Consider the following 24,420-nt stretch of genomic DNA (forward strand, 5'->3'; position numbering starts at 1 on the left):
CTTGGCAAATTTCCAGATTTTATGGGTACTTCTTATGGCCACTAGCTTGTGAATTAGCATATCAGAGCACCATTCTCCAAAGATGTCAGAATCCAAGTGCAGCTTTGTCAGAAAGTCAGCTCTAAGCTGGGCGGTGGCAACACACGCCTCTAACCCCATCAGACTAAGGCAGTCAAACTGCTGAGTTCCAGCCGGATTGGTCTATAGATTAGTACCAGAGCTATACACAGAGAAACCGTGTTGAAAAACAAACAAACGAACAAACAAATCTAACAACAACGACAACAAAACAAAAAACAGTAAGTTAGTTCTATATGGGTGAACACCCTAAACTGCCTTCCCTAAACAGCAAAAGCAATAATGTACAAATAAATGTACTATAATTTGGGGAATCTTTTACAACAAATGGTCTTTGGTGTAATTTATGAGAAAAGCTGTTAGCAACTCTGTAATTATACCAATACATATGTCCCTTGATGAAAAGGACAAAGGAACGTGTGGCTTTGACCATAACTACCATACCATTTTGGATGATTCGCGCCCCTACCATCAGCAATGGACCCCAGGTTGTTACCTTTCCCCATTTTACCAAAGACTGCAAGATGATGTCGATCAGCTCACGGCCATCTGACTACAGATGGGAATGTGCGCAGCCACAGATGGGTGCAGAGGACAGTAGCAGGTGGAAAAAATTGGCACATTTTTCATGGATTTTTTTTTAATTTAACATATATAGTACATGTAAACAAGGGGCATAAAATTCATAAAAATACAACACTCCTGTGCAGGATCGCTTTAGCTCAGACACATCCTTTTGTCTTCTCATTCGTGCTGCTGGCCTACCGGAACAGCACACACTCTGACAGGCATTTTAGAGGTTTAGCTTTTAATGGACATATTACCCAGCTTATTTTTTTTTAATGTCACAATAATAACTCTTCAACTGCCTTCTGTCTTTCTTTCCTTTTTTCACACTAAAGCAAAAATATTTGTAAATGCTAAAAATATGCAAAATACTGAGCTTTAATACTGCATGGTCAGCTACATAAAATCTAATACTGCTCCATGTTGCCATAAAGTGTTTCCGCCACACTGCTACTAGATGTGCTGGACTAAGAACTCAGTGGGCCCCAAGGCTGCAGTTCCAAGCTGACTTGCCTAAATACAAGCAAAGCTTGCTGCTGGAGTTACATTACGACATACTGTTTGTTACAAAAGGTTTCTGCAAAAAAACTAATTTAGACTACTTTTAATGTTTCCCAGCATGTGAACTGGCTCTAATAGTATTTTAATGTTTTGTTTCTCTGTACAGAATTTCCAATCACTACATGTGAACTTATTATGAAGGGAATTGTTAGAGGGTAAGGACAGAAAATAACTTTTAAAAGGTGATAAAAAAAATCCTAACTGCTGTATCCACACAGCAGCCATATTAGGCTGCAGAAGGGTTGCGGAGCAGGCAGGGCATGTGTCCTTCACTCCCATGCCTGCCCCTTTCTTTACATTGCCCTGAATTGCCACACTATCACTCAAACACCCCTAAACCATGACCTCCAGTTGCTCCCCTATTTTCTGAGTTCGTAAAAGCTTGGGAAATAAAAGTAAGCGTCGGATGAGGAAGCTTGGCCACAGTCTGCAACAGCTCCCGGGCAGCTTCAGGGAGGGAGACCCTGGCTGGTGAGGCTGGCTCCTTACTGAGGCCACACTCCTCAGTTGCAAGTGCTGTCTTTGCAGGTGACCAATGTCCCCCAGACAAGCTTGTCCTTCGGCTCTGGGAAGAAGGCAGAAAGAGCAGCTCTTCCTTCTGTGGCTGCCAGGACTGGAGTGGGCACGGGAAGCCATCCCTGAGGGTTCAGGTCTCACGGACAATCCACACCGAGGTTCATCTGCCTCTGGTTAATAAAGAGAAGACTGCATAAAACATGGGTAGTCAGCCATGGTCAGTTTGCTTAGAATTTAAAACCTCAAAACCATTACTTACAACAATGAAGATTATAGTTTTGAAGTATCTCATTTCACACAAATTAACTTCCATGAAACAAAATTTGCATAAGAAATTCAAAGCAAGTTTAGGAATTTTTCAAAAAATAAAAAAACAAGAAAAAAATGGGGAAGACGGAGAGCATACTCACTCTACACACTGAAATTTTTTTATTTTTTGAGGCAAAATTATAAGGCTTAAGGCTTTGTCTTATTAAAGACAGGCAATTTTGAAAGCAAAATTAAAAACTCTATTCATTTACATTTTGACAGAAGTTACTTAGGTTTTATTTTATCTTAATAGTGAAAGTAAAATTAGCAAAAACTACAGTCCACCACAAGCTATGTCTCCCTCTCTTTCTCTCTTTCTCTCTCTCCATATGTATATATATATCAAGCTATAGATGCATCAATATTTGAGGTTGTCCAAAATAGTTTTTCCTAACAGTGTAATTAATCATAAAAATTTTTAAATGAATTAAAGGTATTAAAATATAATATTTGATTAATACTAAAAATGAGAAAATACACCGTAGGAGCTGGAATATGGTGAGAAAACCTGAAAAAGTCGAAAAATGAGAAAATCACGCAGTAGGACCAGGAATATTGTGAGAAAACGTGAAAAAGTCTAAAAATGAGAAAATACACAATTACTAGTTTTTTAACCAAGAATAAGCACTTGCTAACCAATCTAAAGACAAGACAGTATTTATGTGGGAAAGAAGCCAAGTCTGTGTGGGGAGAAACACATACCACATAGCTGGAAACTAAAGGAACTGGTCCTTGCCACCATACCCAGGAGTCTGGGTAACAACAGGTAGGAAACACTTGATTCACAAGAGCAACACACAACAAAAGGAGCACCCGGAAGAGAGGTGAACAGGTGACCCACAGGCCGACCATGCCTGGACTGAGAGCTGAGACAGTGTTCAAAGGTAAGACCAGGAGGTAAATAGAAAGCAAGGTGCGAACAGGCCCCTATCAGTCCAGAAGTGACTGTAGTTTCATATCATCTGTCATGACCCATGATGTATTTCTAAACAGATGGCTTTGTTCACCATAACACAAATATTCAAACCAAGTACACGAATATACTCATTTGCATAGCAAATTTTAACAGGTGCAGTGAAACAGTAACTAATCGATCTGGTGTAAGTCATTTTTACAATCAGACTGACAAATTGACCAAATCAAATGCTTGCCATTTGAAAACAGTTACTTTCAAAGACTTTCTAAAGGTTTGTGGTCTGAGTTAGTGGCAAAGCAGTAAAGCCATTACTGATGCGTCCTCTGGCAGATGCACGTGCAGTCACTGTCTGATAACTTCTAGGACTTTGTAAACACTGTTCTGGAACACTGTGGTAAAGTGAGGCTTGGAATCCTTCACCAAGATGTTGCACAGGGGTGTTTTCCCAGCGTTGTCTGGATCCTCTACATCCCAGATTTCAGGCATGCTGCATCCAGGCCTAGAGAAGTAGCACAGTTTAAAGTCAATGCACATTATCCAAGTGCAGACAGCACAGCAGTGTCTATACTTCTTGTCTCATCACACTTTTCCTACTTCCATTAATCAGCATAGCTCTTAAATCACACAACAGTCACCGTTAATTTTGTAAGCGGCCATAGCTCCTCTTTAGGACAATGGGAACACAGCATCAGGGAGTATAAGGAGAGGCACAGAATGCGTGTGCTGGATAAGACCGCTGAGAGACTCCTGTACGCTCTGCCTCTGCGACTCATCAAGAATGTGCTGATAGAGGTTTCCACTTGTGTACACGGGAAGATGCCCACAGCACTGGCTTGCCCGCCCCCAGAGTGTGCAGACTGAGGACACTCACATGTTTACAGCACCAAGCTCCGAGTACAAACGCATTAGTTTTAACAATCATGAAATTTGCTTAGTTCCTGGGGAAGGTGTACTCATTATACTCTAAAATGAGTCACTTTAAAGGAAAGTCGTATTGTGATCATATGGGAGGGACACAGCAAAGAAACTGCCAATATGGCCGAGAGGTTATGGTTTTTATTGTAGGTAAAAGAGAAAAATACCCAGAGTCTAGAGCAGAGAGAAAGAAGTAGACTGGATATGGCCAAAAGTGAAAATATCTAGAGGATTGTGGAAGAGTCCAGAGCAGAGAGGGAAAGAAGCAGACTGGACAAGGCCAGGGCTGTCTGTCAGAGAAGCAAGAATAGCAGGAGACAGGAGAGTGACAGAGCTGGGACTGAGGGGAGAAAGGCCAGTGTTAGCAACTGGGAAATGAATAACAAATACTTGTGAGATGGTATGGAGACAGCCTGAGGCCCAGCACGGGCTCTGACACGCAATCAAATGTGCCCTCTGACAGGGGTAAGGAAAATGACTCTTTATGACACTTGTGGCCAATAGGAACCAGTTCACCAGTTCCTGAGGAATGCTGGCTCTTATCTAATCACCAGAAATCCTCCTCTAGTCCAGTTTGAGCATTTCTGGATATACAAACTATCTGACACCTGACAAAGGTAAGCTTACTTCTTAGCTAAATGAAACTAAACTGTATATACAATGTATTTCTTTTCTTTTTTTTTTTCCCATCCAAAATCAGGGTCTCACTGTATGGCCTAGAATAGCCTGAAACTTACAGTCTTCCTGACTCAGAGTTTCAGGGATTTGAATTCCAGATGTGTGCCACCGTGCTCAGCCAATAATATATTTTTATAAAGAACAATATAGATAGCTCTGCATGGTGGCACACATCTTTAATCCCTGCACTATGGAGGCAGAGGTAGGCAGACCTCTGTGAGTTCAAGGCCATACTGGTCTACTAATGAGCTCTAGGACAACCAGGACTACATAGAAGGACTCTGTCTCCAAAACAAAACAAAACCTAGTATAAAGTTATATTTGCCTAAATAACTCATCCAAATAATTTAAACATTTTAAACAAGATCAGATTTATAGGATTGCTATACTTTCATGTGGCTATTCTGTTTTTACTTGTTTGCCACCGGCATACACTGAAGTAGTTACATCTCAAGTTCAAGGCTAGCCTGAGCAAGTTACTGAGATGATATCTCAAAACACACACACGCACACATGCACAAATGAATGCACACTTGTACATACATACACACACACATATACGGAGGAAAAAGGTCTGGGCAGCATGCTTGAATAGCATAGATGAGGCTTACTCAGAATAAGGGAAGGAAAAGGGGAAGGGGAAAGGGGGGAGGGGGGAGGGGGAAGGGGGGAGGGAGAAGGGGGAAGGGGGAAAGGGAAAGTTAAAATATTAGAGAATGGACCATGACTGCTCGCTCTCACTCTCTCTTCTCTTCTTTCTTTTCTTCTCTTCTTTCTCTTCTCTTCTCTTCCATCCCCTTCCCTACCTTCCTCTCTCCCTCCCTCCCTAAGAAACACTTATGAGAAGTCCAAGTTCCATTTAATCTTATCTCTCTGACTATCCAGTCCAATATTCATCACTCAGCAGGTACACACCTAGTCCTGAATATCATTTCTCAGAGGCACTGCTAATAAATATCAGCATCTATCTATCCTGCTAGCACTTTGATCCATGTTCCCTCTCACATAAACAAGGACAGTTCTGAGTTGCTTTCACAAAATTGGGGACATTATGGGACTTGTAACAGTACAATTTAGTTATTGTTTGCATTTTGGTCCATGAAGACCCAGTTGCTCCTCGTCATAGCTGTTAGTTCTGATCTAGGGTTACTGATGGACTGTCTTGTGTAGATGTGCACTTTGGTCACTTCACACTTTGCTGCCATAATGTAACATCACTATGTTTTGGTGCCTGTCTCTCTTTTGTAACTTAAATGTTCATTGTGTCCAAGACACAAAGCGGAACTGTGACTAGGACAGTTCTCGTGGACCTGCCCAAGGTTTCCAGAGGGTATGCCTTCAGTCTGCCTGGACTTCCATGGGAACAGGAACAGGAAGCAGGCAGGACAAAGCCACCTCTTGGCTGCCTCCTCTCCCTCTTGATGAAACCAGCCAACGCTATCAAGTCCATGTCCAGATGGCAGAGGCACGATGTGCTCCCTCTCTGCTGCAACCTGAGTTGCAGTTGGAGTGATCTGAAGCCAGTTAAACAGTACTGGTCTTGCTTGGCCTTGGTCTTGCTTTATTGCCTTATATCGGTAGTTTTGAACCTCCCTGATGTTGCAACCCTTTAAATACAATTCCTTGTGTTGTAGTAACTCTCAATCATAAAAATAGTTTCATTGCTACTTCTTAACTGTACTTTTGCTACTGCTATGAATGGTAATATAAATATCTATGTTTACCAATGGTCTTAGATGACGCCTGGGAAAGGGTCATTTGACCCCAAGAGGTTGTAACCCACAGGTTGAGAACCTCTATATCTTCTGTGTCCTCTATGTCCCTAACCATGCACATAAAACCAATTCTCTCCATATCGAAGGATGGCACCACCAGACTTGTGCAAACCCAAACTTCTCCATCAAGACTGCACAACACAAGGCTTTGGCAACTTGGACATATTAAAAAATGTCACACAAGGGACTAGAAAACAAAGATCAATTTTGGGTCAATTTTCATCAATTGGAGGAAAGGTTATGCAAATGATTTTCCTGTTCCAGTGGCCTCATGTTTCTTAAAGGGGGAAGACCAAGGAGCTAAAGACTCCAACTTCACAGAAGGCTGTCAAGATGCTGAGCTGCTGCAAATGCTCACCCAGCACTGCCTTCTTACATGGCCTCATAATACTTAGACACTTGGATTCTGTACAATGTACAGAACAGAGATAATTGTTGAGTGTGTGAATCTTATTATACCCACATCACTACAAGCATTTAAATTTTTCTTTTATGTGAGGGAATGTTTTGTGTGTTATGTGTATGTACATTGCATAAGAGCTTAATGCCTGTGGAGGCCAGGAGAGTGCATCAGATCCTCTGAACTGCTGCTACTGATAGTTGTGAGCCAGCTCAAGGGTGCTGGGAAATGAACCCAAGTTCTCTGTAGGAGTAACCAAGATGGCTTAATGCTAAGCCATCTCCTTGACATTGGTTATAAGCATTTAAGACATGTTCTACATGATAACAGCAATAACAGTTTCTATAAATGATTAAATTCAAATTACTTGGAACCTACTCATAGGAAGGGCTTTCCATAGCCAGTGACTAGCTTAGGTCTTGTAGACAACACTATACAGACGCTACGTCACAGAACTGTCTTCATTCATGAGGTTTATGTGAGCAGTTTCTCTTAATGCCCTGTAGTATCACTGAAGTAAACAGCACACAAGGATAGAGCAGCCCCCTAAAGGCTTCAGTAGGAGTTCTGATGTAACACATACAATGCCCTCAACTCCTGGTGAAATCATCCAGCCCTGTGCTCCCCGTTTAGGGACGCTTTGGACCTGGAATTCCAAGTCACTGTCATCTGCTGTCTTATTTGTCTTCAGCATGGCTGAGCTCTGTTTTGGTTTGTTTTTGAGCCAGTCTTGCTATGCAATCCAGGCTGCTGTCAAAGTCCACATGTAACTCAGATCTGTAACCCTCCCCTTGATGTGCTGAGTGCTGGGATGCCAGGGGTGTGCCCAGCCCCTGGCAAGGCTGTATGTCATGTCCACTTCAGAAGTTATATTCCATTCTGAGATCTTTCTGTCACTGTAGCTAGGCTCTGATCAGTGAATTTCTTCATGGAAGTAAACTAGTCAAACTATCAACTTAGGAGGATGTAGGTAAAACAAGAAAGGAGAGTTTCACGTGAAGTGATATTACCAGACAACATTATCCAGCCCCAGGACATGTGTCAGGTGTGTAGACTCAGTCTGGACAGTGAGTCTCTTAGCTGTCGCTGCACTTCTGAGGCACAGCCAGACTTTCTCATTACTTGGTTTCAGAGACCTAAGTCAATTTTAACTAAACTGTCTAAAAAAAAATTAAATGCAAACAAGAACAATTTGGAAGATTATCAATCAATCTGAATATAGTCACTTCAAGGCAATCACTGTTAAAAAAGTGTATTTCTATAGTGAGTCAAAAGGTCTAATTCAAATTATGTACAGAGTGTTTTGTTCATACTTTTGAAAATGTTTTATTTTACATATATCAATTATATATCATACATATAAAACACTTACCATGGGTCTAAGCTAACTTCTCACTCTTAAGATTATAAACTATGAATTGTGTGAAATACTTACTTGGATCTTCTTATGCACCACGACTCTTCCAAAATGTAGTAATTCACTTTTAATTTCATCAATTCCTTCTTCACATCTTCAGGTGCTTTCCGGCTATACATTGAATATACTATTTTTGTTCTGGCTCTTGAAGAAAAAAAAAATAAGTAGGCAAAAACTTTCCGGATTCGAAGGGGCACAGCGAGCGTTACATGGATGGGATGGGACTTAGGCACACTCCAGAGAAGACAGAAGGTGGAAAGGCCTGGGAGGAGCTGGCAAGGCTCCTGGGGAGGTCAGACAAGAAGGCGGATGAAGCCCAGGGTTCTGGGAGAAGGGGCTTGGTGCCAAAGAACACCCGTATTTCCAAACTTAATGCTGCGTTTGCCCCCTTGCTTTGCCTACAACTGTCCAGCAAATTCTGAGTGCAAGCAAGGATGAGAGCACACACACCAACACAGTTGCAAGAGGCACTGGCAACCCACACAACTCTCCACTGATTTCTAGATTTGAGAAAAACTTACTCTACAAAACTGCTTTGGAAAATGGCACTGAAATTGACTTTTTAATGAAAAAGCTTTTTATTTATAAAATGTGCATCCCATTGTTATGCAAAACAATATGCTAATAGCATTCATCCAATCATTTGGGAAATGACTAGCTTTATCTCCTCTGGAAAGTACATCTATATTAAATCTATCACCTCTTCCAGGAGAATAGAATGCATGGTTTATGGGGAAAACAAGTAAACCTTATATGACTACGCAAAATATCTAAGTTCATTATAGCAAACAATATCATAAAAACAGAGCAGAAATCCCACTGAATGAATCTCTTCCAACTGACTCCTCAGATTTCAAGAAAAAAAAAAATTCAATAAGGAGGAGGCTTTACTAAAAACCTTAAACTGGTGAATGTTGGACAATTGTGGGTGATAGTGCCAAGCCAACCTGGATACCTTGGACAACTGATAGGATTTCTTTTATCTGCCCACTAGAAAGCTTTAACCAAAGATACCAGCATTACTGCACCATACAGCCTCAACAGCTTGGCTTCCAGCCCAGCCGTTCCTTCCCCATGAATGACTCTGAAATAACCCTGCTGACCCTATCTTCTCAGAAACCCTCCTCTTCTGCTGGGATCCTCACTCACTGTCTATCTGTGTGAGACCTGTCCTTCCCATCATGCACCTGTGCACTTACCTTAGACCTGCATCTTCATAATGTGGGTGGTTCACCACGGGTCGGAGAGCAGAGAGCTTCACACTTGCCATGGTGGGCATGGCGCCTGCAAACACTGCATCTAGAAGCAATTGCATGGACTCAGGAGCATGCCGGACCAGCGTCAGCAGGGGTCGCTGTCAGGACAGCCCAGCTATTCCACAAGTAACGGAGCTGCTGAAGGCCAGGGAGGCCACAAGTTAAAGGTTCAAGGGCAGCAGCAGAATGAAGCCAGTGGCTGACAGAGAGAAGGTCTGTAGCCAGGCTTGGGGAACAGGGTGGTCAGCGCTGAGCAGTGAGTATCAGCTTCTTTTCTCTTCCTTGTCTTTTCGAATATCTTGGAGCACTGTCACCAGCTGACTAAGAACGTTTCACAGCACCAACCACGTCCTACTGGGACAGCAAGTTTTCATGGAGACACATGGACTTAAGGGCCATGACCCATTGGTAAAAGGGAATGGGAAGGCTAATAATACTGAAATTCCATCAAGGAAGGAAACATAACAAAATCATGATAAATGTAGAACTTTGAAAAACTTTTATAAATTTAGACTTATATGAAAATAACAAGCTAAATCACTAAGGTGTATATAGCATTCCCTACCTTAAACCATGTAGCCAATAGTGGTAACTCCTCTAAAAGACGTCATGTAGGATTTTGTGGTAACATGAAATTGTGGTGGAAAGAGAATCCTAGGTAGATTAAAAACTAGCAGGGCTTTCTTGTTATTTTACCTGGCTTGGTGCTGTACCGGATCCATTCTATGAGTTCTTCTTGTGGTAAATTGCTGAACTCCCCTACAATGTTCCACTGGCTTTGTAGGTTTGCCGAACCTTGAATAGACATTGCTGCTAATATAGCAAAGACAACAGCACCAGGATGCACTTTGCCAAAGAGCCATCCAAACAGCTGAAATTCAAGAAAAAACCCTGGTGACCATCAGTACAAAGCAGTGTGTACCAGCACGGTAAGCCTCCTGAGGAAGAACTCAACCTGTGCTGCAGTGCCACACGTGGACTGTTTAAACAAGAATTTCATTATTACTACCATGGGAGGCGGGAGTGGTTAGAGGAGAACTGTGGAGTCAGCTCTCTCTTCCACCTCATGTGAACAGCAGGCATTGGACTCAGGTCACCGTGCTTGGCATCAGGTGCCTTTACCCACTGAGCCATCTTGCTGGTCCAGCAAATAATACTTCAACAATGAGATTCGGTATCAAAACTATTGTAGCCAAGAAACACAGCTTCAGAAGCATTGCAAGAAGAGCCAGGTTACCTGTCTGATTCATAAGGTCCAGCCTAAAACAAAAACAAGAGCCCACTTATAAAACTTGTTGGTTCAGAATAGGCTAGGGATCCAGCTTTCTGGTACAGCACGTGCCTGTGGGTCTGGGTTTGATCTCCAGTACCATAGCAGGAGCAAACTTAACCCAATGCAGAGTCCTTCTGAGTTTGCAACACAGTGTAGACACTGTTACCTGCCCCATTGGTGGGGTCGGAGTCAAGATGGAGGACTTGCCACCAGCTCTGTTTGCTGTCCCAATCCAGCCTAGAGGAGGAGAATGGGAGAGGTGTGTGGGGCCTCTCTAAGAGAGCGTGCACACTGTGAAGCATCTGCATACACACAGTCCACACTCAGGACAGAGCCATCCCACTTTCCTTTCCCTCAGGCTCCCTGCCTGAATTCTGGGGACCAGACAAACCTAGAACTAAGAGCTGGTGCTTCGTAAATGTCTGTTACAGTTAATAGAGGTGAGGCTGTACCTTTGCTGACTGACAGGCACACTACAGAGGAGCAGAAATGTCTGAATATTATTACATGATAAATAAGAGTAAATCATCAAGGATGACTAAAGAATAAAACTAGGGACACATGTACATATGTACACACAAGGAAAAACATCTTAAAGCTTGATTCCAAATAGGAGAACACAATTTGAAAGCTAACTTCAAACCCACTTTTAGAAATTATATAGCTAGCTGGCAGAAGCACAGGTCTTTAAACCCAACACTCAAGAGGCAGAGGCAAGCAGATATATTGAGTTCAAGGCCAGTCTGGTCCTCAAAGCAAGTTCCAGGACAGCCAGAGATACATAGAGGAATTTTTTTTTTTAAAACCAAAAAACTACCCCCAATAATAATAATATCAAAATTAATATGTGATAGAAAAATAAAAAAATTCCTCTACAGTCAAGTTGTCTTTTCTATCAGCACCTGTACTAATTGCTGATGAGCCCAGTCTGCATGGATGTGGTATCTGCTGTTTGCCAGGATAATTTTACAAGCTAGAAGAGCAGACCACTAGGCTATAGGAAGTTGTATTCAGAAGCAAAGAGAAGAAACTTCAGGGGTAGAGAATTATAGCCCATCGCCCAGTACTACTTTAGGATCCCTTAGTAGCCAAGGCTGGCCTAGAACTGTCACTAAGTTACCTGTCTGGAGCAGATCAAGGATGCCATAACACACATGTGTGGTGTCAGGAAGAGCTTCAGTCTCATGATCAGAACACCAAGGGCTGTGTACGCTAACAGCTGCAGAGCATGGTAAACCAACTGATGGGAGGAAAGACAAGTGTTCATCTCTACCATTTGTGAAGGCAAGACATTGTTAGTTTGAGCATGCAGAAATTGCAGAAATGATTTCTTAAATGGCTCTTTCTATGGAATATTTTTATCAAGTCTTAGAAACTTCCAAACAAGGCATCTTGAACACAGTCATTCCCTACAACTTTCCCTAATTCCAGAGTCTTGGAGCCACTCCCCAGACTCTTCATATCCTCTTAGCTTTGTGTCCTCCTTTACAACAGTAATACCTCAGAGTCTACTTTGTGCTGTGTATACATAGATACACACATCTTTCCCCTCCTCTCTTCTTCTCCCTTTCTCCCTCCCTCCCCAACTTTCTCATGGGTTTGAGGTCATCTGTTGGAGCATTTTGGACCTACCAGGGGCCTCATCTTTAAAGAAAACTGATACTCCCTCCTGCAGAAACCATCGACAGTCTATAGTGTCTGAGTTTGGGGTAGAGGCTCATAAGCACTGGCCCCATCCATGCTAGAATGTGGACTGGCTTGGGGGTCCACAGGTCTTGTGCGGGCAACCCCTGCTGTGAGTTCAGATGTGGCAGTCCTGTGTGCAGAAGCTGCTGTTGTCCCTAACCCCGGCTCGGTTGTGGAAGGAGTCATAGCGACACTACTTTATTCACTTGCTCTCTGCACTTCAATGAGAAGCTACAGGCATGGGGAAACTGTTATCATGGACTATCAGGCTGTATGATTTTATCAGAGCCACACAGTCAAGCATTTGTGCAGTTAACACAGCCTGATTTCCAGGTCTACCTTAAGTCTACCTTGTTTTTGTCATTAAACAAGGGTCAGAAGTGGGCAGAGGAATGGAGGCCTCTGCCTCTGAACCACAGTGCTCCACCCTGCACTGTGTGAAACCAGCTATCTCTGGAAGGTAGGAACAGCAGCCAGTCACATCTCTGAAGATTCTGGACAAGGTGTAGAAAAATGTGATATTCTACCACACAAGGATACCTTGCACACTTGCCTCACTGGGCTCTAGAAACTAACTGCTGTTACTACAGCGACTCATTCACTGACCAAAAGTGTTTATCAGTTCAGCAAATGAGTCAGCCAATCAGCTTGCTCATTCCTACAAAAAGCAAACCATATCTAAGAATTTTGAAGATAAATTAATGACAAGTACCAATAAACCTAGATACCAGGACTATAAACCAAAGAATGAATGCATACATATGCACACACACACACACACACACACACACGCACAGTGTATATTAAGTAAAGTCTTGGTAATGTTAAATATTTACCTCTCCATGTTCAAATTGTTGTTTTCTGAAAGGAAAACAAAAAAAGATGACTGGCTACCGAAGTACTCCATTGACCTCTTCTCTACAAATAAGAGCTTTTACAACTTGTTTAGTATTCCTCTCAAGACACAGATATGTAAATCAAAACTAAAAATTTTATCCCACTGCTAGTATACAACCATTTAAGATAGTTTATTTTTAAAATGGCAGTGTGCATCTGACTAGGTATGTATTTACCATACCAATAATCACATGGTGTACACAGCAGATCACTTCAGGCTTGACATGGAGAACTCTGAAGCCTTCAGAGCCCATGTGCCTGCTTCCTGCCCTCGTGACTGATCCCTGAGCTCTCTGTACTACTGCAGCAACAGAAATGGCAGAGACACCGCGCCTCGGGCAGTCTTCTCAGCACCAGGTGTTTAACATCCTGCCCTCAGCTTTGCTTAAATGTTTGTTCTCTTTCCGGATACTGTGCTTAGAGACTGATAAGTCCTGCCCTCATCTTTCCCTGCTAACCATCAATTCCTACAATATCAGGAAGAACATTTAGAGAAAGGATCAGCCATCCATCTATTCCTTTGCTTCAAAGTCCTCTGCTTTGCTTAAAATGATTGAGGTTCCTCTGCAATTAATATGGACTCTCAGTTCGCCAGCTTCAATGTTCCTCCTCTAGTGACCCCACTCCTCATCCTAGACAGCTACCTCCTCCCTTGTTCTCCCCTAATTGCAGTGATCTGGTCACAAGCTAACTGATTCCTAAAACCACCAGAGAGGCTTATCTCCTACCTAGTGTCCACTTCATGGCCACACCCATCCCACAGGATTCACATTTTATCTGGTGTTCACTTTACCTTGCCCTTCCCCACTAAAATGGGACACACGCAAGAGTCCAGAGTATAATCTAGTCATCTATCTACTCAAGTTCCCCGAATACTGAACATGCAGGAGAAAGGGAAGTAACAAGATCTAAAAGCACACGTCTCTCAGGGTTTAAAGTCAGAGGGAAAGAAGGTAAATAAGCAATTGACTCCCAGCAACTGCAGCTGTGGAGAACAGGAAAGGGTGTAACATGCAGGATCATAACTGCCTAGAAAGGCTCATCACCACTGAGTGGTATATGAGTGGATCAGAGAGGGGAGAGTGGAAGACCCTGCAGGCAAAGAGCAGGCAGTGCAGGGAGGTCCTCCTGAGCCAGCCAGTAAGACAGTGTACTTGGAGAGAGAAAAGGCAGAGAGACACTAAGAGAGGTCCACGGAAGGGAGGAAAAGGGGACCCATGCAAGGTCCTGGAGACCAAAATGAGGACTGTGATGTAGTTGAGCTTAAGTGATTTGAAGGACTGAAGAGAACAAGCATATGGTGTGTTCTGATTTCTTCTGGAAATGTTTGCAGCTGGAGACAAGGTCCGAGGCAGAGATAGTCAGGAAATGGCAGGAGACCGTAATCCACAGAGGCAGTAATCCATGGAGGCAGTGCTAACAGATCAGAGGAAGAGTGGGCAGCAGTAGTCAAAGTTTGGATAGCTTTCTAAATACGACAATGGCAAGATTTGCATAATGTTAGTATGTGGCCCTAAGAGCAGAATCAAAGACTATGGATTCTGAGATAAGCCATGGGGAAAATGGAGGTGTCAGATAGGAAAGCTGGATCTGGAAGCTTTCTGACAAAGGGAACACTGAAAGAGTTAGAGTTGTTCCCAAGATTTGAACATAGATGAATATCTGTTTCAATGAGCCTCTTGCCCCAACCTGGGAAGAACATAATCTGATTTGGGAATCTGATCTCAAAAAAACAACAACAAAAAAATGTGTATACATTGATTTTATCAAATACACAAAGCAAGCATGAAGGAGGTAGAATGTCCCTTCTTTCCAAGCAAAGGCTCAGTCTTCATTTCCTGAGCACATGCAGTGCTAACATGATACAGTCAGTTGCCATTCCCATGGACAGCAGGGAAGGCCAATCCCAGCACCCCTGCCACACGACTGCATTCAGGACAATCTCAGAGCTGATGCAGTTTCTACATGAGGCCATGACTACCGTCCTTTACCTCCTCCTCTGTTTTACAATGACTTTTTTCTTATGTGAAATGAGATATCAACAAGCTGGTCCATTTCCACAAGAGAGCTTGGACCCCAGTGACCTGAAAAGCCCACAGGACTCAGGTTTTCTGAAATTGCCTCTGTAGTTAAGTTACTCTTGAAGAGGCAGTTCTATTTTTCTATGAAAAGTTTTCACCTCCTTTTCCAGAATTGCCCACTACAGTTACTAACTATCTTTGAAGTTGCTTTTCCAAACTCTTTAAAAAAAACAAAACAAAACAAAACAAAAAAACCAAACCAAAACAAACCACTGCCTCAAATGATGAGAAATGCTGGCATCATATAAACAGAGTCCTTCCCCCTTTCCTACCTATCCTCACAGGTACAAGCAAGGCACAGTTATAGCCAACCGTTTCTAAATGATATATGTCTTAGTCAGGGTTTCTATTCCTAGACAAAACATCATGACTAAGAAGCAAGTTGGGGAGGAAAGGGTTTATTCAGCTTACACTTCCATACCGCTGTTCATCACCAAGGAAGTCAGAACTGGATCTCAAGCAGGTCAGGAAGCAGGAACTGATGCAGAGCCATGGAGGGATGTTCTTAACTGGCTTGCTCAGCCTGCTCTCTTATAGAACCAAGACTACCAGCCCAGAGATGGCACCTCCCACAAGTGGACCTCCCACCTTGATCACTAATTGAGAAAATGCCTTACAGCTGAATCTCATGGAGGCATTTCCCCAACTGAAGCTCCTTTCTCTGTGATAACTCCAGCTGTGTCAAGTTGACACACAAAACTAGCCAGTACAATATACAAGATTGTTCCATTATGTTAGCAAAGCTCTGAAGGTCAAGGGACAGTGTAAAGGTGAGGATATTCAAGTTATAAAAGAAAATGCATACAAATACATAACTTATAGTTACCATATCTATCTATCTATCTATCTATCTATCTATCTATCTATCTATCTATCTATCTACCTACCTACCTACCTACCTACCTATCTACCTACCTACCTACCTACCTATCTGTATGTATTATTTGGCTTTTCAAAAAACATCCAGTGACTTATGCTCAAACTATTCCCCAAAAGATGGCAAAACATTCCACCTTATACCAGGACCATAATTTTATTCTATACCGATACATATATACTTGACCACATTAACTATCCATATTACACACGATACCATGCTTAGCACCCTTTGACCTCCATCTCCATTTGTGTGAACTCTTCCACAGGATGGACCTGCAGTGGGGGAACTGCTGGGTTGAAGGGCAGGCCCATTGTGTGTTTCTTGCCACAGGCAATTTTTCCTTGCAGCTGTGCAAGACCCGGTTATTACCAATTCTTACTACTCTGGTAAGCAGAAAGCCTTTAGTTTTACCCCAAATGTCCTCATCACAAGACTGTAGGCCTTTCTGAGCCTCCATGAGTCATGTGTAAATACTCACCCTTTCAATTACTCTATTTGGCTACATGAAAAGTTGGGCTGACAGGGAGAGCAGGCAACAAGTTATGGACAAGGGTTCAACCCCTGCAGACCTGGACACAGGGACAACTTGCCATTATGAAAGTGCACAAGAAGGTCGTGGGCCTGAGTGTGGTGGAGAGAGAAAACACAAGGTGCTTTTGTGGTAATTTTTTTCTGGTTCTGTGTATGCTTCTGGCTGTTATCAGTCCTGAGTCACACACCACAAATACTGTCTGCAACTATCCTTTCCTTTCAATCATGCTCTTAGCATCTTTTATCAAACTGAAGTTCTTCTGTTTGAAGTTGTCAACCTTCCCAGAATTTAAGTATTGTATCCACTAGTAAAGGCCTTTCATTTGTTTAATTACAAGTACATTCTCTTGGTTACCTATGCTTTAATTTTGCTTCTTAGGGAAGTTGAGTAAAAAATGAGGAATACAGTTTTATATTTCTCTGTTTATTTCTCAAATGGTCTCCAACAGAATAACTGATTTTCTCTGCTGAACTAGCATTTCAGTGTCCCTCTAGGAAAGCGGGTGAAGGGGGATGGTCAGACTTTTGTGCATGAAATCTAATGAATGAATGCAGAGCCAGGATTCTCCACAGGAAGTAGAACAGTGACAGCCGAGAGCATCCCTTCTGAAGTGCTGAATGTATAACATGCAAACACAGAAGTACACACTAGAGCAAGCATCCAGTTCATGGGAGTAAGAACAGTAAGACCATACTTACCTTGTATGTGTCTGTTGTTTAGCTACGACACCCCGCATATCATTAAAAATCTGCAAATGGATTTTTAAAGACTTTAGAAAAGCAGTTATAAAAATAAATGTTAAGACTCTTAATATAAATATGAGAAATATGGAGATATGAGACCACTCAGAAAATAATAATTTCAACAATACCTTGTACTAGCACAGTCCTTGATTCTAATACCCCATTTAGGATGTGACTAAGAGGCTCAGAGGATGAAATGGTCTCCCTGGTGGGTGAAGGGGCAAATCTTAAGAAGACTGCTGGTCCTGACTTTCATTCCTGTTCCTTCCCCACATGAGGTGCCTCCTTTAATCAAGCACACAGAACCACTGACATGGCTCAGAGACACCAACCTATTAAAATCCTATTTCCTATAGCATGAACATCCCTATGGCATGTTGTACACACTTTAGTTTATCCCCTGGAAGAACAACTGGGCTGTTGCCTCAGTCTCTTTCTGACTGATTTATGCATTTCTGGTCCAAAGTGCTATCTCCAAAATTTACATATTTGAAAATAGTCACCCACCTTCTATTTGAGTCTCTTGTTGTTTAACCAGTGGAGCTTCTTTCATCTTACTATACTATATTCCATCACAGCTCGCTCACCATCAAAGCTGCAGTCTCTCTCGCTTTGCTTTATTGAGCATAGTCCCACCCCACCGTGCAGCTCTAGCTGGCGTAGAACTTGTATGTATACCAGGGCAGCCTCAAACCCACAGACATCCACCTGTGTCTGCCTGTCAGGTATGAAGACTAAAGTCAAGTGCCTTCATGCCTGACCACTGTAGTCTTTGAATTGGTTCTTGATGGTCAGTATCTGGCATTTTTTAAGGATTATTAAATATGACTCAAAGTGCAAAAATGCAAAGCAAGTGCTGAGCCTGCCACACAGTGAACCTGAGTAAACTGACAGAAGCTGAAGCAGGTTGAGAGAGCAGAGCTGAGTACCACCAGGTGCCTGGTATAGGAGGAGGGGGCTAAGCCTGAGTCTAGTGTGACAGCAGGCACAAAGGGAGCTACTAACAATGTCTGATCTTGCAAGGCACTATCTGTCTACTTCATAGGTCACTGGCTGAGTAACACATCAAAATATGCCATGGGGAAAAACTCTGGGCTACAAAGTCCTGCACAAACCCAATGAGAACAGTAATTACAGTATAGAAGATCCCACAGATAAATCCACTGTGCTAACATAAATCACTAGAGATCAATACATTGTTGGGCTTTGTCCTATCTTCTTCAACTGAACATTAATCTCATCTTTTAAGTCTTACACAGTTACTGCCATCACAATCTACTTAAGATCTTAGTTTCATACCTGCTTTTCGTCATACAAGATTCATGTTCCTCAGCCTGGCTTACACCAGGGCTTAGAATTTCATTATCAAAGTAAACACGGAGCCTAAACACATTATCCAGTTCATCAATATACTCAAGTCTCCCAATTCTTTTTGATTAATAATAAACCCCTTGAAGATGTAACTAAAAACTGCACATATATCATATAAAAGAGCTAACTTATTAAGTATTTTTGGAAATATTACTTAGTATTAAAATCCAGTCAATGGACATGGGTGAATAAACTCGTATCTGGGTCAACTGTGCCCTCTAGAAATGTCTTCCAAAATGCATGATCAGACCCTAAGCCATTCTTTCCTGCATCTAATTTATGCTAGCAGAAAGCAAAATATCTGTAAGGCTTCTAAGTATTCATAACAAAGGCCATCAGTAAGAAAATACAGAATGTTTCAATTAACTAAGACAGATTATTGTGTAGCCAAATAAATGTATCTACGATACAAAACCAAGAAAGTGTGTAGTTACAGCAACAGGCCTCTCAGTGGCAAGCGCACCTTTCTAACAATGGCAGCGACGGTGACCAGAACAACAGGAAGCAGCAGTGTCTTCGTGTATCGCAGAGGAGTCTAAAATGGAGTGTTAGAGGGAAATGTTTTAGCCAAACAAAACCTCTTTTCAAATGGTGAAACAGGTGAATCTCTAAAGGCCAAGGTAGAGAAGATGCATACAAACATTCACCGACCGAGAGGCCAGCCCACCCGTGCACTGATTCCCATCACTGAAATTAAAGCACGTTTCCATAGAAACATTTCACCAGTGCTAGGTTGAAAACACTAAAAGTACAGTTTCCCAAACTCCTGTGAAAGGCAACTCGATTCTTCCCTTTACACACTATTTGCCTATCTGAATATCTTATTGTTCATCCTAAAAAAAGCAGTGTTTATTTACATGGAACAAGCTGCCTTGTACATTTTATGCATATTGTTACCTACTGCATTTTTTTCTTAGATACAAATACATGCTGAATAATGGCAAATGCTTATGAAGGTAAGAAAACTAATTTTTATACTTTAACAACAGAAAAATTTATAGAAATGTATTTAGTAGCACAGTCCTGTATACCTCTCAGTTATCAACCACTCTAGCCTCTGCTGGGATGTTGCTCTTATACTTCTGTGTGCTAATTACAGGTAATAAATAACTCCTGTGTCTACTCCATTCTACCAGGTCAGTTTAGAATTGTGCTGGGGAATAACAGTTAAGGTTTGTCTTTGTTCCTACTATACACATACGATACCATAAAAGGCATGCACTCCCTCAAGGGACGATCTCAGCTGCCTCAGCAGCACAGACCCTGGACTCTGATGCACAGGCATGGCATACTTCAAACAGCTTTACATGGAAGGAAGTCATGCCATGCCTCAATACACGATTTCTTTCACCAGACCTGCAATGGCCACTTTCAGGTGAGAGCAGCATGCATGACACTCTCTGGAGTCTCCAGCCCCTCCTACATCTGTTCTCTGCTGATGTTTGCCTTCTATTTTCTTTACCACTTTCTTAAAGAAGCCTCAATGTCTATTAATTGGTATTTTAAGACCTTAGGAGAGATACTCTTCCTTTGATTTTTCTTACTACAGTTTGTATAGCTTTTTATCAGCTACCATATATCAATTACACGACAAGAATAAATGAAGACCAACATGCAGTTAGAGTCATCATGGCACACTTGACCAAGAACATAAGAGTCTACACTGAAGGCTGCCAGCCAGGCACTCAGGACATAAAATTATCACAGTGGGATTTCAGGGGTAACGAATGTGTCGATAAAGTAGTGGCCAGTTTAGTACATTCCAATACATATAGCCTTATAGAAAAATATATCTGGCATAAACAGCAATAGAGAAATGCAAGATGGATGGTGCTTCCAAGCCTATAAAAACATGCTTGCTCAAACTAACTAGCTCATTGAGGACTGAAACTAATCCTTCACATAGGAGGTTGAAGTTCTTGACTATGTGAAATCCCATTTTGTTTTCACAATACCTGCTTGTAGTATACTACTAAGAACTTGTACACTATAACACACAGAATAAATGTGTTTGTTCAAAACCACTAATCCACACTGAAGGATTCTGTCCCACAATCCTCTACCCACTCTCTAGTTGTCTTGTTAACATCAAATACCTGAATCAAGTTTTCAAAAGAGAAATGTTAGTATGGAAACTTGTGTTCAATGATATTTAAATACAATGAGATCATTCAAATCTCGAAACTTAAGTGCAAGTGAAGTGAAGAGCCTGAGAGCCCAACTAAACGAAATAGTGCAGTCCTGAAAAGAGGCAATCGAAATTGCCTGTGTTCACCCATCCAAGCACTGCTGGAATCATGTTTCCAAATTGCCAACATGGAAAAGGTCATAAATAAATACACAAATGGGAAGAGCTTTCATTAAGCTGCTAGGCATTCTTCCTCTGAGGTAGCCATGCACTGAGAAACAGCAGCCCCCCCCCCCTTTATGAAAAATGAAAGGGGCATGGCCAAGGGAAGAAAAATGGACATTACATCTTACCTCCTTCTCCATGAAGTCAAACTCGGCTGCACAAGTATATAGTAAAGTATCAAAATCCTTGTAACTGAAGAATTTTGATGTTAATAAGTTGCCAATATGAGCCTAGAAAGAAAGAAAGTCAGGAATCATTACACTAAGCTAAAATATTATAACTTTGCATTATAATCTTAACAATACCTAAAACAGTTTTTGCTGCATGAAAAAGTCCATTGTTCCAATTCTGGGCTTTTGTTAAGGAAAGTTCTGTTCCTCCAACCTCACAGCTGTGTCCCCTGTTCTGCTCCTTACCCATGTCCACTGCTGCCCACTCAGCAATGCTCAAGGCATTTACCCCAGAGGTTTTCTGCTCACATCTGATTTTCTACTACATCTGATAAAACAGGCTTCCTGGCCCCCACCTTGCTCTCTACCAGGAGGCAGAGAGTTCCAGCAGGCACTCATACAGATTTCTGTCCAGCACACAGGAATCCAGGTCTGGAGCACAGAGAGAAGGCTGAGTCCAAATTCTGGGAAGGGCCTTAGAAGACTGTTTGAAGGTAGAAGACATGGGAGGAAGTGGTATAAAAGGCACCTCTGTCTGACTATCAGCATGGGCATGTGTGCAGTCACGTTCAGCTCCCCCCAGAAGGGATGGGGCAAGCAACCACTTTCATTTTATAAACAAGAAGAGGAAGACTCACAGACACAAGGCATTCACTTAACTTCCAAGTTAATTATTCCCTAAAACAACAAAGATTAGAAAAAGAGAGTCAATTATACCTAAGGGCACTACACAACAGGCACAAAGAATGATGGGAAGTGATGACATACAAGCTGTCAGAGAGAGACAGAGACAGAGAGAGAGAGAGAGAGAGAGAGAGAGAGAGAGAGAGAGAGAGAGGCAGCTGGTAGATCCATGAAGCCAGAAGGGAGTTATATGAATGACCTTGAAACAAATCCCAGAGAGAATGTCCTAGCAAAAGGCAAGTGCCACATACACAAAGAGCTACAGGACAGATACTCAGGCTGGCTTAAGAGAACAAACACCCCACCATGCTGCCTACAAAAGACAAACTTCACAGGAAAGCATAAAGGAAAATAAACAACAGAAGTCTGAAAGAAAAACCTTGGGTAGCAACTGCAGCATCTCATAAAATCAAGTTCAAGGACCAGTGAGATTCATTTAAGGGCACGTCTTGTGCAAACCAATGGAGGCTGTAGTCCCAGAAGCCAAAAGGAGAGAACTCCAACCTCCCCTTCCACACATGCCTAGCATGGCTTCAGATGTATGGCTGGGAAATGACAACTGCAGGAGAGAGAGGTCAGCTGACAATATTCACTAGAAATGATAAGCACTACTCCAGGAGCAAGGGAAGCTAAAACAGAGCAGACATTAGGACAATCCATAAATAAAGACTATCAACTTTATTGAAAGAGCATACACACTTTAAGCAAATTTAAAAAACCTAAGTCTATGTGCGCACACACACACACACCAAGTAAAAACAGTATCTTAAAATTTCATAAAATTTTTTTCTAATCATAAATGCAGTAAAACTAGAAAATAGTTAGGAATAACTTTAGGAATCCTTTTGATGGAAAATAAATAAACCATAATTTAATAACCTTTAGGTCATGCAGAAAGTTACAAAATGACAATTAGAAAGGATACAAAAAGCACTACTTACAGGAATAATTCAGACAAACTTCCTAGAAAATCAGAGTGGTAAAAGCAAAGAGGCCGAGCATTTTCCTACATGCTCAGTCTTGCAAATGGACTCTATAGAAGTTAATCTCAACAGAAGAGTGTGGTTAAAATGGCTTGGCAAGAAAGAGGTGGGGGAGAGGAGGTCAGAGAGTATATAACTATAGCTGGTAGGAAAAGCTCAGCAGACCTGTTGCACAGCAGGTGACTGTCATGAGCGACCCCTTTTCCACTGCTAAATGCAAAGGTGGACATGAAGAGCACTCCTCACTAAACAACAAAGGTATCCAAGGACAGGCTGCTTTTTACTATTCCACAATGTACCAAAGTTTCCACACACAATACTGTATATGCTAAACAAGTTAGAGAAGTTGGAAACATAATTGTTTTAATAATAAAGGACCACTTCCCTAATATGTACATATGTAAAATTTGCACATGCAGCTTCAGCTAGCTGGTTCAACAATCCCCCTTCTAAAGCACACTCCCTTGGTGGCAGACAAAGAATGGGCAAAGGTCCTGAAGGCATGTGCTCCAGTCAGATGACCACATTGAGTTTGCACTGAAAAATCTCCACAGAGAGAAGATCCTGAGCGCTGGCTACAATTAAAGGGAAATGCCAGCTCTACCCAAACGTTCTCTGTCTTCAAAAATGTGGGAAGCTACCACTATCCTGAAACCCAAATCATTACAATCAGACAAAGTCATTACAGGTAAAGAAAAAACCTTATACTTTCATGATTAAAGGCAAATACGCTTAAACTACTAGCTAGCTAAACCCAGTACTAACAGAAAGAATAGCACAATGAACAAGCGAGGTTTGCTTGGGAAGTGCAACCATGAGTTAGTTAGGAAGCCAGTGAATGTGGGGACTTCTGGATAAGAGTCAGAAATTCCCTCCCCCAAGGCAACTACAAAACCAGACAAAAATGTCACAAACAACCATGTCACAGCCTCCTAATCTAAGAGCCACCTAGTTGTATTTACTGATTAAAACAAACTTTACTTAAAGAAATGGGAGTCGGTGGCACTCCCACCTAAGTGTTCCATCCACTATCAACGCCACCATGGATGCTCTAGTTTGCTGGGTCAATGCTCATTCTCTTTGAGGACAATGGAACCAGTTTCGAAACGTGATTTGAAACATATTGGAAATACCATGATCAGCACCAGCAGGAAATGAAAGACGGAAGCTATCCTGCCAGAGCCTAAAGTGTAACCCGTGTGACACAAACAGAGGTGGGCAAAGTAGGTATAAATGCTACCTCGAGAACCTAGAGATGAGACAACCGTCTAAGGGATGGGGACATCCCCACGCCCCTGAAGGACAGACAAGAGCATTCCAACAGAAGTCATGCTTTCTACAAACCCAGAATCGATGGAGAAGAAGGTGGTATGAACAGG

At 42.0% G+C, this 24,420-nt stretch overlaps 1 protein-coding gene across 2 annotated transcripts in view; it reads right to left on the minus strand.

Moving 5' to 3' along the window:
- Positions 1-700: 700 nt before the first annotated feature.
- Positions 701-24,420, minus strand: part of Dpy19l1 (dpy-19 like C-mannosyltransferase 1) — a 91,912-nt gene continuing 68,192 nt past the window's right edge. Inside the window, exons 14-23 of one of the 2 annotated variants that reach the window (XM_021172503.2) lie at positions 21,333-21,434; positions 19,315-19,386; positions 17,436-17,485; positions 13,184-13,208; positions 11,782-11,901; positions 10,085-10,259; positions 9,332-9,431; positions 8,151-8,276; positions 3,260-3,446; positions 701-1,892 (exon numbers count right to left, since the gene is read on the minus strand). In XM_021172503.2, the coding sequence (XP_021028162.1) occupies positions 3,290-3,446; positions 8,151-8,276; positions 9,332-9,431; positions 10,085-10,259; positions 11,782-11,901; positions 13,184-13,208; positions 17,436-17,485; positions 19,315-19,386; positions 21,333-21,434 (927 nt within the window). In that variant the 3' untranslated portion in view covers positions 701-1,892; positions 3,260-3,289. Of the gene's footprint in view, positions 1,893-2,614; positions 3,447-8,150; positions 8,277-9,331; positions 9,432-10,084; positions 10,260-11,781; positions 11,902-13,183; positions 13,209-17,435; positions 17,486-19,314; positions 19,387-21,332; positions 21,435-24,420 lie in introns of those variants that run through there. The other variant, XM_029481372.1, reaches the window with a different exon arrangement.

This window comes from Mus caroli, chromosome 9, assembly GCF_900094665.2.
Source record: "Mus caroli chromosome 9, CAROLI_EIJ_v1.1, whole genome shotgun sequence".
NCBI classification, from domain to species: domain Eukaryota; kingdom Metazoa; phylum Chordata; class Mammalia; order Rodentia; family Muridae; genus Mus; species Mus caroli.